The sequence below is a fragment of the Rhea americana genome, unplaced genomic scaffold (assembly GCF_003343005.1).
Source record: "Rhea americana isolate MKP2758 unplaced genomic scaffold, rheAme1 scaffold_593, whole genome shotgun sequence".
NCBI lineage: Eukaryota > Metazoa > Chordata > Aves > Rheiformes > Rheidae > Rhea > Rhea americana.
This window is the reverse complement of record NW_028186749.1, coordinates 10,889-25,071: the sequence shown is the minus strand read 5'-3', so window position 1 is coordinate 25,071 and position 14,183 is coordinate 10,889. Positions and strand designations below refer to the sequence as shown.

Here is a 14,183-nt window from a genome sequence, read left to right as displayed (position 1 = left end):
CCGCAGAGGGACAAGCGGGCGCGGAAGGCGAAGGGCGCCCCCCCGCGGGGAAGGCGCCGCGCACGGCGCTGCACAGGCCCGGCCGCCTGGTCCGGCCGCGCCGGGAGGAGCCTGCGGAGGGATGGGGGCCAGCACGCCGCCCCCCTCCCCGGCCCCGCCGGGAGCCCCGTGCGCTGCCCCCGCGTCCCGCCCGGGAGCCCTGCTGGGGCCGGAGCCGCGGCCCGGCGGTCGCGKCCCTCCGCCGCGGGCGAGGCGGGTGAAAAGCAAGAAAACACCCAAACAAACRCATTCGAGGTCTTCATTCCGGTCCCTCCTTCCACAGCGGGATTCGGCGCCGGCGGATACTCACGGCGGGAGCGCCGCGGGCTCGGCCGGGCGCCGGGTCCGGGCGTACAGCGGCTCCAGCGCGGCCCCCTCCTCGGAGCCGGCGGCGGCGAGGGCGCCTGCGGGGAGAAGGGCGGCGGCGGGAGACGAGGCGGAGGCAGGCCCGGCCGCCGCGCTGCCTCTGCGCTGCCTTCCCTCCTTCCTGGCTTTGTCCGATGCCCCGTCCCTGCTCCGGGGCGGCGGGAAACGGCCTTGATCCGGGGCCGGCGCTGCGCGGCGCTGCCTACCTCCCGCGGGTGCCTTTTTCCGCCTTTTTTTCCAAGGCCAGATAGCGGCGAGCGCGGCGGCGGCGAGCGGGAGCGCCGGGCAGACGAGCCATCTCCTCCAGGCGCGACCCCCGCCTCCCCCTCCCCAAACCCTCGCCCTGCAAGGAAACGGTGGCCCGGGGCCATGCCGGAGCCTGCGGGCAGCCAGGAGGCGCGGACGTCGCGGCCTGACGTTGCACTCGCGCGGCAGCGGCGCCAGCAGCTCCCCCTCGATCTCCGGGGCACCCACCGGCTCTGTTGCAAGGGCAAATAAAACCGGGGCCGAGCGGCGTGCTGCGGCGTTCCCGGACAGCTGCCGAAGGGGGTTTCGGGGGGGACACCGGGACTGTCCGCTTGGGAGGGGATGGGACAACGATGGCGCGGGCGAGCGGGGAYGGACGCGGCCGCCGAAAAGGGTGGCTAGGCAGGAACGCAGGAAAAGCCCCCTCGGCAGCTGCTCGGCAGCGAGTGCGATCGCTCTTCCCCTTTCCTGGGCACTGCTAACGCTCCGCTTTATTGCCCGGGACCAGGCAGCGAGTTACACCGGGGTTATAAACCGGGCGGCGGGGCCGGGCCCTGCGTAGGCCCCTCACCGAAGACGGAGAGGTYGAAGGACTGATCGTGCACCACGGCCGGGAGCAGCTTCACCCGGGCCCCGTAGAGCCCGCCGTCGCCCGGCTCCAGGGCGCTGATCCGCAGCGACGTCGCGTTGAACATCTCCAGCCGCTGCYGGAAGCGGTCGCCGGGGTCGGGGCGCTCGAAGCGGCCCCGGCTCAGCTCCGCTATCYGGATGGTCGCGCCGGCGCCGGCCGAGAAGCTCCACTCGATTTCCCTTACGGTGGCGTTGGGGGGCAGCGCCGCGGAGAGCACGACCGACCCCCCCAGGACGCCGTTCACCCGGAGGGGCGCGGGCTGGGCCGACATCAGCGCGGGAAAGACCCCGCGCGGGTCCCCTCCGCCTGGCGAGTGGGTTCGGTCGCCGCCGGGGGCCGGGGACGCTCGCCCCCATCGCCCTCGGAAAGCTGCGGGCGGGCAGGGGCATCCTCGGTGCGGGAGGGTTTTGGGGGCAGACAGCCCGTTTCTGGGGCTGCAGCCAGACCGGCGGGAGCAGCTCCGGCGCAGCCTGCAGGGACGTGACTTTAAAAAGCTAATTTTAGGTGCGAAAAAGGCTCGGCGGCCACGTGCCTGCATCGGGGGGGCCGGGCTCGCCGGCTGCAAGCGCGGCGCCCGGAGCTGCTGCGGTTTGCGAAGGGGAAGGCGACGTCGCGGCAAACCGCACGCAGCAGCAGCCGCCGCCAGCGCCGCGACCCCCCCTCCGCCGCCCCCCTCCCCGCTCCGCCTTGGGGCCCCCGGGTTGGGCTAGAAAAAGGGCTTTTTGGGTAAGACCGCCCTGGCGTGGCTGATGCTGGCGTGGGGCTCGCCAGCTGGGGAGGGGAGGCGAAGCGAGGCGGCGGCGGCGGTGGCGGCGCTTCCCCCTGACTCATCGGCGCCAGCGCCRGCCCTGCCGCCCCCAGCCCCGCGTGTCACCCTCGGCCCCGCTTCCCCACTGGTTTTGAGGTTGAACGCTGGGGAAACGGGTGCAGCGAGAGCCGGCCGGGCCCTTCCCTCCCGCGATCCCGGTTTGGTTGCCGGCGATGGCCAAGCGTTTTGCCCCAAACGTTTTTTACCGCGAACGCGGGCTGCGCTTCGCCGGCTCCGTCCCGCGCAGGGGCTCGCCGGGGCCGCGGGAAAGTCCCGCGCGTTTTCCTGCCAGAGCCGCCGCTCTCGTCCCCGTCCCCGTCCCCATCCCCGTCCCCGGTGAGAGCCAGGCACCCGGGGAAGGTTTGCAAGCACGGCTGTGCCGAAAGCGCCGCGGCCCCGGGGAGCTGCCGTGGGTGGGGGAAGGCAAAAGCGAGCTGCAAATTTGCCTTCCCAAGAAAAGGGCGCGGGGAGGAAAGCCCAGGGCTGCGCTGCCCCGCTTCGGGGCGGGAGCGGGTGCAAGAGCTCCGGGCGCCCGGCACGGGGTGGGGGGGGGACCGACAGCCGACCCGGGCCTGGAAACTTCGCCGAGGCTCCTGTTTCCACCAGCTCAGATTTGCCGGGTCGGTCCTGGCTTAAAATCACCTGGGGAAAGCCCCAAGCAGGAGCGTTTTCGGAGGCGAGGAAGAGGAGGGCGGCGCGGCCGCCTCTCTCCCATGGTTCGCGCCCGCAACCTGCCGTTCTCTATCGCGGCTTTTCGGACCGAGCGCCCTTCTCGGCCGCGACGGAGTGGGGAAGGAGCGAGCAGCGAGCGGCCCCCGGGGCCTGCGCTCGGCCCCGCGTGGGCGACGGTTATTTCCAGCGCAGCTAGCCGGGGAGAAGGGGTTCGGCCGGCTGCAGAGCGAGGGGARAAGGAAGCTCCGGGCGGGAAAAGGCTGCCGGCGCGCCGCGGGTGCCCGGGGCAGCCCGCTCGCGCCCGCGGCCCCGGCGGCTTTCCGCCGCGGGAGGCGAGCCCTTTTCTCGAAAAACTTTCACCGAAGCGAAATCCTGCCGGGGGGGGGGCAGCCCCCTTCGCGCCCCTCTTTTCGCTGCCAGCGGTTTCCCCGCGCCGGGTCCGGAGGCACGCGCCCGCGCCGCCGGCACCTCTGCGCCGTCATCTCACCAACATTTATTTGCTGCGTTACAGGGTCGGGAGGTGCGGCGGCGATCCCCCGCGGCGGCGGCGCGCGAGCGGCGCGGGCGAGACGGCCGCGGGGAGGGGAGAAGGGGCGCGCGCTTCTCCCGCGGGCGGCGGACCCTCTCCGAGCCGCCCCGCGGCCCCGGAGCCGCCGGGAGCTCCGGAGGCGCCGGCTCCCGCGGGGGAAACGCGTGCCGCGAGCGGCCCGGCTCCTCGCCTCGCGTTTCCGTGCTGTCTTGCCGCAGCGGCGGTGACGAAGGGGGTCGGGGGCCGAAACGCCCGTTTGCCCCACGCGGGCTCGCCCCAGCTCTGCATCGCCGGCACCGGGACGGAGCCTCCGCTCCGGGCGGCCGAGACCTTCCCGGCTGATCCAGCTCGGCCAACGCCTGGCGGCGGCGGCGGCATTACGGGGCGTCTAAAGCCGGAGCCGCTTTTCCGGCGGCTACGTCCCTCCTCGCCGCCGCCCTTCCCTGCTCGCCCTTCCCGCGGCTTGGCGTCCGCCCCGCTTTTCCTTTGGGGAAGCCCGTGGCTTGTCCGCGGCCGCCCCGGCCCCCNGCGGGGCGGGAGGGACGGCGGGGGCGAGCGGGCGGGCAGCTGGCGTCCAAGCGGCATCTACGGGTTCAGATGTCTCCTCCTCATCTGAACGGGCCGAACCTGCGGCGTCTCACCAGCACAACGCTCCAGCAGGCTCTGGGACGAGTTCCCTGCCAACATCTGCAAAACCTCACCGTCCTCCTTAAACCGCGCCTTTGCCCCGATGCCTACGGAAGACCAAGAGCAGTTAGGGCGGGCGCAGCCGGTGGGTTTCGGCCCCGGCACGCCTCCCCCTCGCCCCGGCCTCCCTGCCCCGCTGCAAACGGGGGCAGAGCCGGCCGAGGTGCCCGTCGCCGGCCCGGCCGCCGCGGGAGGAACCGGGGCGTCYCCGGAGCCACCTCTCCGCCCGGCCCGGGCTCGCTGCACCCGGCACCGGGGAGCGACGTTGCACCCGGCCGCCAAGCCCGCACGTTGTGCCGACTTTTTCCTTTTTTTTGGCAGCAGCGACAGCTCTCAGCAAAATCAGGACGGGAGCAGCTCGGCACAAACCTCCCTCGCTCCCGCCTACCTGCAAGCTGTCTCCTCTCCCGCTGCCCACGCAGCGCTCCCAACCTGCCGCCGGTGCCGGACGATGCTCCCGGGCATCGTCCCGGAGACGCCGGCTCTGCTCTGGCCCTGGCAYATGCGGCAAGGAAAAGTGGGAGCCGAGGAGGAGCCCGGGAGYGCCCGGGTTGGGGCCCCCGCCCTGCCACGGGCTCTCTGCCAGCCTCGGAAAGTCCCTCGGCCCCTCCGAGCCTCTCTCCTATCCGGGTAAAAGCGCCACGTGCCGGGACGGGGACGCTCCAGGAGGAGCGGCGAGGTCCGGCAGCCGGCGCCTCGCCCCCGCATCGCCTTCCCCCTCCTGGGCTCCAACCCAGGCGAAAAAYCCACAGACGTGGAAAAGAAGCAGATGTGCCTGTATATTAGAGCAGATTAAACACAGACTTCGGAGCGTTTATTCGTCTAAAACCCTGCAGCAGCCCGAATTACAAGCTGCCCCTTTGCCGTGCTTGGCCAGAGCGCSGCGTCCCCGAGCTCTCGCGGCTCCGACCCCGCTCACCTGCGGCTCGCTCTCGCCCCCGAGCCCTCGCCCCCACCGCGTTTCGCCCTCGCCGGAGCTGCCCGGGCGTTTGCAAAGCTCGGAGGGAGCGCAGGGGCCGCCCGTCCCGGCGGCGAGCAGCCCGGCCGCGGCCCCTCGCTCGGCTCCGGCCTCGGCGGCGCGGGATCCTGCCCGCCGTCCCCGCGCTATTGTTGGAGGCGCCCGGGGGGAAGTGACGGGTCGGAAAAGCAGCCCGGTGGCAGGTCTCCAGCGAGCACAATCGCATCGCTTCCTGAGCTCCTCGGCTCGCTTCATCCTGTTTACCCRGGATTTTCGGGAACGCGCGCCGGGCAAGTCTCCGCTCCCGGCTTGGCGGCCCTGACCTTGGAGGCAGGAGCGGTGAAGAGCTTCTGCCTGGGATYGCTCGTGCTGGAGAGAACCAGAGCTAGGCAGGGATAAGGACTGCAAGCTAGGCAGGGAGGGAGGCACGAGCGCGTAGATGCTTGGGACGGGTCATCGCGATGCCTTTGGTATCGGGATTCATCCAATTCGGGTCTCACCGAGACCCTGGAAGACGCAGGGCCGCGAAGCTGCTTTTAACCTGGGGTTTACGTGACATTAATCCGCGTTTGGCTCTGGCTCATCACCACCCCACAGTCCTTTACCAACCGATTTTGATCAAAGGAAGCAGCTGGAAAACTTGAAACCATCACAACAACCTATTTTCCATCGAGCTGGGGCTGGTATTTGTCATCAGCGTGGCAGAGGCACGCAGCCTTCCTGCCTGACGGCAGGCGACTCGTCGCACGTCGCCCAGGACGCTCGTGAAGCCAATTACATTTCAGGAGGATAAAACCCCCCCGCTAATCCGCCCGTGCTGCTAAACGCGTTCTGTAAGAACGGGAGGTTTTGTGGGAATTATTAAATGTATGGATTAGCACGCGGGGAATTAAGGGGATTCCTCTCTGCAGGTTTACGTAAGGAGCCAGCCTCCCCGCGGCGTAATCCGGCGCGGCTCCGGCTCCCCCGGGCAGCCCCGAGGCGCTGGCAAAAGCCGGAAAATAAAACCAGCGGCGAGCGGCTCCTCTCCCGCGGACGGAGCCGGGGGTCCGGCAGCCCCTCCGCGTCGCCCTCGTTACGAAACCTCGTCTTAGCAGCCCACGCATGCACGCGCCCGGCCGGCCCCGTGAGCCAGCGCGCCGGAAAACGCCGTCGGCGCCGGGCGAAGGGGAGCCCGGCCGGCGCGCGGCGCCCGCTCAGCCCGGTGTCGGGGCAGAGCGCCGGCGCGGGGTTAAAGCCCGCAGCCGCTTCCCGGAGCCGGCTGGGAAGGAGGCAGGGATGGGGCTGGCATCACCCGCGCGGCGCCCGCGGCCCCGCTCGCTCACCTGGCCAGAGGCTGAGCAGCGCGGCGAGCAGCAGCCGCAGCCGCCGCTTGCTCCCGGACGATCCCCCCTCCATTCCTGCTCGGCTCTGCGCGGCGGCTCGGTGGGCAGAGTCAGCGGCGGGAGAGGCGGGGAGGAGCAAAGCCGCCGCGCCGCGCCGCAAGCCGGAGGGAGCCGAGCGTCGCGGGCATCCTCGCCGACGGGCTCCGCAGACGCCTCTCTGCCGGCACGTACCGACGCACCTGGGGAAGAGCTCGGCGGCGCCCGGCGCGGGTGCAGAAGCAGCTGCAGGTCCGGAGCAGCCAGAAGCAAAGCGGCCCCACGGACGGGACCGAGAGGCAGGAGCCGGGCTGGTCCCGGATGGGCTCAGCCCTAGGACGCGCCGCGCCGCGCCGTGCCGCGCCGTGCCGTGCCGTGCCAGCGATCTMCCCCTTCCCTGCGGGGGCGGAAGCAGGGGGACAGCACGGAAACCGCGGCAGGTCCCCGGAGAGCGCGGAGAGGCTCACGTCGGGCCTCCCCAAGCCCGCTCAGACACGTGTTTTGCGCCCTGCGTGGGCAGTGGCTGGAAGGAAGTGATTTCCATTAACACCACAGAAAGCTCATTTTTTATTCAAACCCTGCAGCAGCTCGGGGCGAGAAGAGCAAGGCGCTCCCGCGTCGCTTCATGCTTTTTTTCCAGCAGGCAGAGCCTCGGGGAAGGCGTTAGCTGCTCTGCACGCTGAGATAAAATAACTATTCTGCACCAGAAGGACTAATGAACGCAGCCTCTCTCCCATGGCACTTCCCCACGAGGAACCCCAAACTGCCGGGGAAACCGAGGCAGCRTAGGGAGGGGCGAGGGCGTTCGCGGCCCCAAAACGCCTGCTGGGATCCCCCCGCGCAGGGGCTCCCTTTGGCAGCTGGACAACATTGTCCGCGTTCGTGGTTCCTCCTGCGCCTCTTGAAGAGAGGCGGGAAACGAAAGTTGCTGAGATTTATTTTTCCAACTAATGGGGAAAACCAGCTTGCTCTGAAAGAGCTGAGGAAGCAGAGAACAAGGCGACCCGCTGCACGCCCCGGGGGCCTGCGGAGCCGGCCCTTGGCCCCCCGCCCCGCCGCGGGCTTCGGGCCCCGGGGCGCGCGTCGCGGGCGGGACGGGGCGGACGCGGCTCCGCGGAGGGCAGCGCAAAGCCGCCGCGTCCCGCGGCGCCCGGCCACGCTGGGGACGGCACCAGCTCTCATGCAAGGCCCGTGGTCTCTTGTGCAAAAAAATCCTGCTGCCTTTGGGAAGGGGCYACGGGCTCATGCGCTGGAAAAGTCCCAGAAATCCAAAATAAGGCTGTGCCGGAACATCCTCCAGTGCAGACCCTGCGTTTCTGGATAGCCCCCAAATGTGCCGTTTCTCACTGGAGCTGCTCTGCTGCGGCTCCTCGTGGATCTCGTTCCTTTTTCCAGCCAGGGAGTCTCTTCGGGCAGGTTGAGGGCACTGGAGACCTCTGGAAGCTGTGGCCACCGGGTTTCTTCAGACTGGGTCTGTGGCATGCTGGAGCTAGCCAGCTGGGCTCTCCCAGAGCCATCGGTGCTGGGAAGTGCCGGGAGCTCTGTCCTCTGCAGGAATTGCAGCCACGGAGGGGTGTCCAGGTGGCCGTGTCCAGGCTGGTCCTGGCCTCTGGAGAAGGACAGGCCTTGGGAAYGCTCCTCTTTGCTCACAAGAACAAAGCGACGGCAACCAGCTCTGCCCCTTATGGTCCCCTGGCCCCAAACTGACACGGGGCAAGTCAGAGGATCACAGTTTGTACGGGTGCAAACGACTCCCACAAACCACCTCCTAAGGCTGGGATGGGGCCAGCCACGAGAACGGGCCGTRTTTATTGTCAAATGACAGAAAGGAAAGTCCCTGTGCCACGAAGAACCACATGAAAGGTGACCAGACAGTGCCAACGCAAACCAGAAAACGCCAGCTAACGTGCGCAGAGMGCTGAGCCGTTACCATGCCCAGGTCCGACGGGCAGGGCACCAGCACCGCGGTCTGTTAAGACCACGCACCATGGTCTATTAAGTTGCTCCAGGAAACTCCAGCCCTGCTCTTGCCTCTCGGAGAAGRCTACCTGTCTCCGTCACGGCGAGAGCTGCCAGGCGGAAGGTCCTAGGAGGATCGCTGCAGCCACCGTGGTCCAGCAGCCGAGCCCGATAGCTTCACCTGTGATGGGGAAGCACCAAGGTCATGGGTGCAGAAAGGGCCCTGTGCAYGTACCCACAGAGTCTCCACCACGTCGCACCGCCAGCCAGGAGCAGGGCCGCAGCTGTCTGCGGAGTCTCCAGCGGTGGAATCGGGAGGGAGCCCAGCCCCCCAGCCCGCCTCTGCCGGCCCCTCCGTGCTGCCCTCACCTCTGCTCCAACACACGTGCAGCAGGTCTGTGGATCTCCTCCGCGGCACTACGGACCCTGCAGGTCAGCGTGGCGTTCGCGTAGCTGCGCTGCACCTCTACCTTGAGCACCCCGCCACTGATGGGATGCACCCAGAGGCCCCGTTGGTCCCGGCGGGGGCTCATCCAGGCGACGGTGCCTCTGGTCCCGCTGGGCACCCGGCACTGCAGCGAGACGTTGCACCGCGCAGGGGTTTCGGAAAGCAGCCAGCTCTGGATCTCAGGGGCTGGCAGTGGCTCTGCAGTCAGAGGGGATTGCGCAGAGTTGTGAAAGACGATGCACAAGCGACGATCCTCCCTGCTGCCTCTGCAGCTGCTGGCAGCCTCGAGGCCCCGTGCATTGGGCCGCYCATTCCTACAACCCCCCTTAGCATTGCCCCGGAGTCCTGCGACGCTAAGCAGGAGGACGGTGGGTGCTGGGGCCACCTGAAGCTCTGAAAGGTGGGGCAGAGGCTGGGAACAGCAGCGCTAGCAGGGCAAGGAGCCAGAACCGCCCGCAGCTTYGGCTCCAGCCTTGCACACACCGGACAGCCGAGTCGTGCAGCGCAGCGAGGATGTGGCCCCCGCGAGCGCAAAGGCTGCAAGAAGAGGAAGAGCCCTGCAGTCAGCGCCGCGCTGCAGCCAGCTGTCAGAGCTGATTAACTCAACCCCAGCGCTGCGCCGAGGCGGCTGCACCGCTCCGGAGCGGCGCGCACGGTGCTGGGAGGACGGGAGGTGCGCGGGAGACGGCCCGGGGAGCTCCGAGCCGGAGCTGCGTACGTGCTCGCCGGCATCAGCTCAGGCAAACGAGGACGAGCCGCGCGGCGAGCGCCGCGTCTGCGCGCCGAGCGGCTGCGCGGGGGGAGCCGGGCCCCGCGCTGCCGGCCGGGCCGACGCAGCGCAGACCGGTCGGCCGCAGATGCCTCCTGCAGCATCCTGACGTGCGGCCAAGAAAGAGCCGTGCTGAGCCCCGGGGTGCTGTGACGGTGGCGGGGCTGGGGGGGAGGGAGCGTGTTTGTTAGCAGCTGCAAAAATGATGCAATTTGCTGAAGACTCAGCTCAACATGACCGTAAATAGTCACTTTGCAAACAGGGAGTAAAGAGGGTGAATCTCTCCCCAGGGCTGGAAGCATCCTAAATGCAAAGGGATCCATGCGAGCAGGTATTTAGTGTTAGAATAGGGAATTTCTGCAATCTGATAGCTATCTATTTGCAGTGACGCACCGAAGATGGAGAGGTTGAAGGACTGATCGTGCACCACGGCCGGGAGCAGCTTCACCCGGGCCCCGTAGAGCCCGCCGTCGCCCGGCTCCAGGGCGCTGATCCGCAGCGACGTCGCGTTGAACATCTCCAGCCGCTGCYGGAAGCGGTCGCCGGGGTCGGGGYGCTCGAAGCGGCCCCGGCTCAGCTCCGCTATCTGGATGGTCGCGCCGGCGCCGGCCGAGAAGCTCCACTCGATTYCCCTTACGGTGGCGTTGGGGGGCAGCGCCGCGGAGAGCACGACCGACCCCCCCAGGACGCCGTTCACCTGGCGGGGCTGCGCCCGGGCTTGGACTAGTCGAAAATCAGAAGAACAAGGTCCCCAAAAGAGGTTAAGAGGGGCCCCAGCAGCCTCTTGCCCACTGCCTCGTCGCAGCACCATCCCRAAGAAGCCCCAGGACCTGCAGGCACCGGAGTCGGGTGGCTCATCTTCCACTGCCTCCACACCTCCGCCCCATAACGGAGCCGGCGTGGGGCAGCACTCCCCCTGCACGGGCCAAGCCATAGGGCAAGGAGGGAACCGGAGAGGTCCCTGAATCCCGGGACGGTCCTTGCTGGGGGAATCCAGCGGCTGGTGTAGGAAGGGGGCCGGCGCACCCCAAGGCCACCCTGCTCCCCTTCCCCTGCCGTTCGTGGGTCCTCCTCCTCCCCGTACCTGCGAGCCGGACGGCGGCAGCCAGGAAGGCCGCCCCGAGGGGCCGGGCGGGCTGCGCGTCCATCCTCGCTGCCTCCCGGCGCCGCGGCAAACGGCGACGGCCAAACGCGGCGGGGGGGGGGGGGGGCTCCCGCGTTCGCACCCGGGCACGCGCGAACAGCAAACCTCAGCGATGACTTCGTGCGATCTCCTCCGCGAGCCCCGGAGCTCGGCAGCTCTTCCTTCCCCCCCGCCGCCCTGCAGCCTCGCGCCCGTGCCCCGTCACCGCCGCGCGCTCCCGGCCAGCACGTCTCCGGCGGGAAGGGGAAGGAGGGACTGGGGACTCAGGCCACCGGAGAGGTGACGTCAGCCCCTCCGCGTCGGGGCCGGGGGGCCGGCCAGCATCGCCCCCCCCCCGCCAGCCAGGCTGGATTTACGGGGATCGGCTCGTTGGCACGCGGCGGGGCAAGCGAGGGGCGCCCCGGGAGCCGAAGCGCTTCGCTTCGCAGAAGGGGCAACGTCCCCGCTCGACGCTCGGAGGAAGCGCGCGGCCGAGCCCGGGGGAAAACCCGCTTCCCTCCCGCCCCGTCCCCGTGCCCCCGCGGGGACGGCGGCCCCCTCCGACGGCGCACAGTCCGCTCGGAGCACGAGCTCGGCCCCGCGYGCGTGCCGCCGTCCCCGCCAGGCCGTCCCGCTGCCGGGCTGCCCCGTGCCGTCGGCGGTCCCGCGCTCCCCCCACGCAGGGGGAAGCGGCAGCGGTGCCCAAACCAGCCAGGGAAGGTCGCGCCACCTCCTCGGGGCCCCGAAGGGAGGGTGTCAAGGGGATGGGACCAGAGTCTCTCCAGCTGTCCACGAGAGAAGAGGCAACAGGCACAAACTGAGCCACGGGAAGTTCCACCTGAACACGACGGGAGTTTCTTCCCTGTGAGAGCGACGGAGCACGGGACCAGGTTGCCCAGAGAGGTTGTGGAGTCTCCTTCTCTGGAGATACTCAAGGCCYGCCTGGACGTAACCCTGGCTACCACGCTCTAGGTGACCCTGCTGAGCGGGGAGGTTGGACCAGATGATCTCCAGAGGTCCYTGCCAACCTTGCCCACTCTGTGGCCGTGTGAATTCAAGCTGGACACAGCAGCCTTGCAGCAGGGATGCAAAACCTGCTGCGGCTTCGCCCAGAGAAGCGGGAAGCAGCCGCACGGCAGCCGCTCTCAGCCCGATGCCTGCAAGCAGCAACCAGGAGAGGGCCCAGCACGTGCCGAGGGGACCCCAGAGCCCAAGGAGCTCGAGCTGCAGCACGCACGCGCAGCGGGCGCAGGAGCAGTGTCACCGCTGGCCAGTGGCTGTCCCCGCGTCCCCCGCYGTCGCAGGGCCAGCCCTGCCATCTGGCGGCAAGAGGGACCGGTTCGGAGGGGAGCACGCAGGATGGGATGCAGTGAGTCGCTCCGTGCACCCCTGCCCGGGCGCGACCGAGCCCGGCTCCCGCTGCGCCGCTGCCTCTCGCGGGGACGGGGCTCGAGGCGGACGGGGCTGCGGCCCCGCGCGCCCGCTCCGGGCCACGCTGCACCAGAGCGACGGCTGCGGGGATAAACGTGGTATTTCAGCCCGATTTTGAGCAGCGCTGACCTCGCTTGCCCCACGCACAGCATGTTCCCTCCGCTTTGATCAGCGCCTGCGGGTAACACCGAGCTTGAAGGCGCCGGGCCGCAAGGACGAAGGGCTCCGCGCCGCKGATGGCTCATCTTCCCCGCTGCATTTCTCATTCGAACAGACATAGTATCTCGTCTGAACGTGGCCGGCCTCAGCTCCCCGTCACCAGCTCTTGTTCTGCCTTTCCCCAGGGGCAGAGCAGTCTCTAGCGCCTCACAAGGGTACTAAAGCACCGCAGCCGAGATGCCACTTCACATTTTTATTGCCTGACGCTTGGCCGTTTCTTTTCCTGTATGTGAAAACTCGAGGACTGATGGACCCTCTCTGGGCTTGGGGGTTGTTTCACTATTCCCATTAAATTAAATCTCCTCGTGGAAGGCACCAGCCAGGAAGGGACTGCTTCTTTACGGCCTTCCACCAGAGGGAAGTGCGGCCCAAGAAAAGRGCTGCCTCTCTGCAAAGATCCCGGCGCAGAAATCCAGGCAGGCAATGGTCCCAGCTATTCACCCATCGCCTGCTACCATCRGAAAATGAGTCATTTCGGATGGATTCAGCACGTCACAGCAGGCTGCTGCTGCCTCAGCTGAGGCCGTGCCCTAAGCCAGCACCTCGCACCCAGCTCTGAACGATGCGCGAGGGCAGGGAACCCCCGCCGCGCTGGGGAGCATCGAAYCCAGCCCATTTCTCACTGGGTCAGTGCCTCTGACTGGAAAAAATATAAAAAAAATGATTAAAAAAACATTTAAACAAGGCCAGCAGCCAGCCCATGGGGGCAGGTAACAGAAGAGGAATGCCTGCGCCGCTCGCAGACCCAACAGCCAGCACAAGGTGATGATCTGAATGCAATTGCTTTGGGACTAGCTCCTAATTTTGGTCCTCTACCATCACCAGAGCTCCCTCAGCAGAGTGCCAGACCCTGTCTGGGCAGCAGATGCCTCTTGCCCTCATCCCTCCTCWTACACGGCTYTACAAGAGGCAGCAGCTCTGCCTCYGCCGYGTGACCCAGCACCWCYGGGCTTCCGGCCCCTCCGTCCATCTGGGAAGAACAGTCGATGTGGAAATGGTGTCAGGATCACACAAAACTCAAGTTATTTCCCAGGAGAAGCCGGGTAAAGAGGCCCCTAGGAAATCCCATGCAACGAGCACTAAAGGGTTTCTCTTTAATTATTATCATTAGCTCTGTTGACTAGAGCTTGCAAAACCGATTTCCACATGAAACTGCAAGTGACGACTCCGTTACCGTTTGCCAGCCGCTCAAACGCTGCGCCACTGGGGACCAGAGGCAACCGCCGGCCCTGATGCGCTGCCGCTGTCTTGTGCAATCACTCAGAGCGGCGGAGAGTGGGTGAAATGTCCTCTGGGAGCTGGTAGGGCTTCAACCTCACGCTCTGCAGTTGCAAACAATGAAACAAAAGGGCAGGGCAGGGCAGAACCCATCCCTGCAATCCCATCGTCTAATTAGAAGACAATCCAAATTACACTTCCAGGTAATGATACAATCACCTATCTCCCAGGGGACGAAACACTCGAGAAGGGACTCAGAAGCTGAATTCATTACGGTTTATAAGATGTATTTTTWAAATATCCTCAGACTTGTTAGAGCACACAGGGCTGCCGTGGCGGCTCCCGCACGCAGTCCCCGTTCCCCTCACCCCACGGAAGCACACACCGTGAAACACGCCATTACTCCTAACACGGAACAGAAGCGGCTGCCGGAGGGGGCCGAGAAGGCGCGGAGGAGAGAAATCCCTGCTTCATTATTTATCACTAACGGTTAGTGATAGAGAGTCACTCTTACGAACTGCTCCCGCCCGGGGCCAGGCCAACAGGAACACCGCTCAGCACTCCGCAGGCAGCATCTTCCCGGGAAGAGCCCCACAGCACCCGGCAAAGCCTGATTAAACCTCTCCCCTCTCCCCACCGCGGCTCCCACCGCGCTCGGGCACGAGCGGCACCGTCGCGGGAGGCGCCTCGCGGTGCAGGGGCCGGCATGGGGGGGGGGG

The 14,183-nt window shown here is 67.6% G+C and overlaps 3 protein-coding genes and 1 long non-coding RNA gene across 4 annotated transcripts in view; all 4 read right to left on the bottom strand.

Annotated features, from left to right (window-relative positions):
- ETV3 (ETS variant transcription factor 3) overlaps positions 1 to 432 on the bottom strand; it is a 9,811-nt gene extending 9,379 nt beyond the window's left edge. Inside the window, exon 1 of the mRNA XM_085319507.1 lies at positions 350 to 432. The gene's annotated coding sequence lies outside the window, so the exon portion shown is untranslated. The remainder of the gene's footprint in view (positions 1 to 349) is intronic.
- On the bottom strand, positions 346 to 6,782 carry LOC146587482 (uncharacterized). The gene is made up of 5 exons (XM_085319505.1): positions 4,898 to 6,782; positions 3,933 to 4,025; positions 3,557 to 3,573; positions 1,187 to 1,541; positions 346 to 443 (listed from the first exon to the last, which is right to left on the bottom strand). Exons 1-5 carry the CDS (start codon positions 5,160 to 5,162, stop codon positions 346 to 348), a joined length of 828 nt encoding a protein of 275 aa, XP_085175631.1. The 5' UTR covers positions 5,163 to 6,782.
- Positions 6,783 to 8,077: 1,295 nt separating this feature from the next.
- LOC146587481 (SLAM family member 9-like) lies at positions 8,078 to 10,640 on the bottom strand. The gene is made up of 4 exons (XM_085319504.1): positions 10,558 to 10,640; positions 9,867 to 10,196; positions 8,626 to 8,902; positions 8,078 to 8,437 (listed from the first exon to the last, which is right to left on the bottom strand). The coding sequence occupies exons 1-4, from the start codon at positions 10,619 to 10,621 to the stop codon at positions 8,434 to 8,436; spliced, it is 675 nt and encodes a 224-aa protein (XP_085175630.1). The 5' UTR covers positions 10,622 to 10,640; the 3' UTR covers positions 8,078 to 8,433.
- A 1,784-nt stretch (positions 10,641 to 12,424) lies between these two features.
- Positions 12,425 to 14,177, bottom strand: LOC146587480 (uncharacterized). The gene is made up of 3 exons (XR_014897629.1): positions 13,979 to 14,177; positions 13,421 to 13,568; positions 12,425 to 12,886 (listed from the first exon to the last, which is right to left on the bottom strand). It is a non-coding gene; the product is annotated as an uncharacterized LOC146587480 (long non-coding RNA).
- Between the last annotated feature and the right edge of the window lie 6 nt (positions 14,178 to 14,183).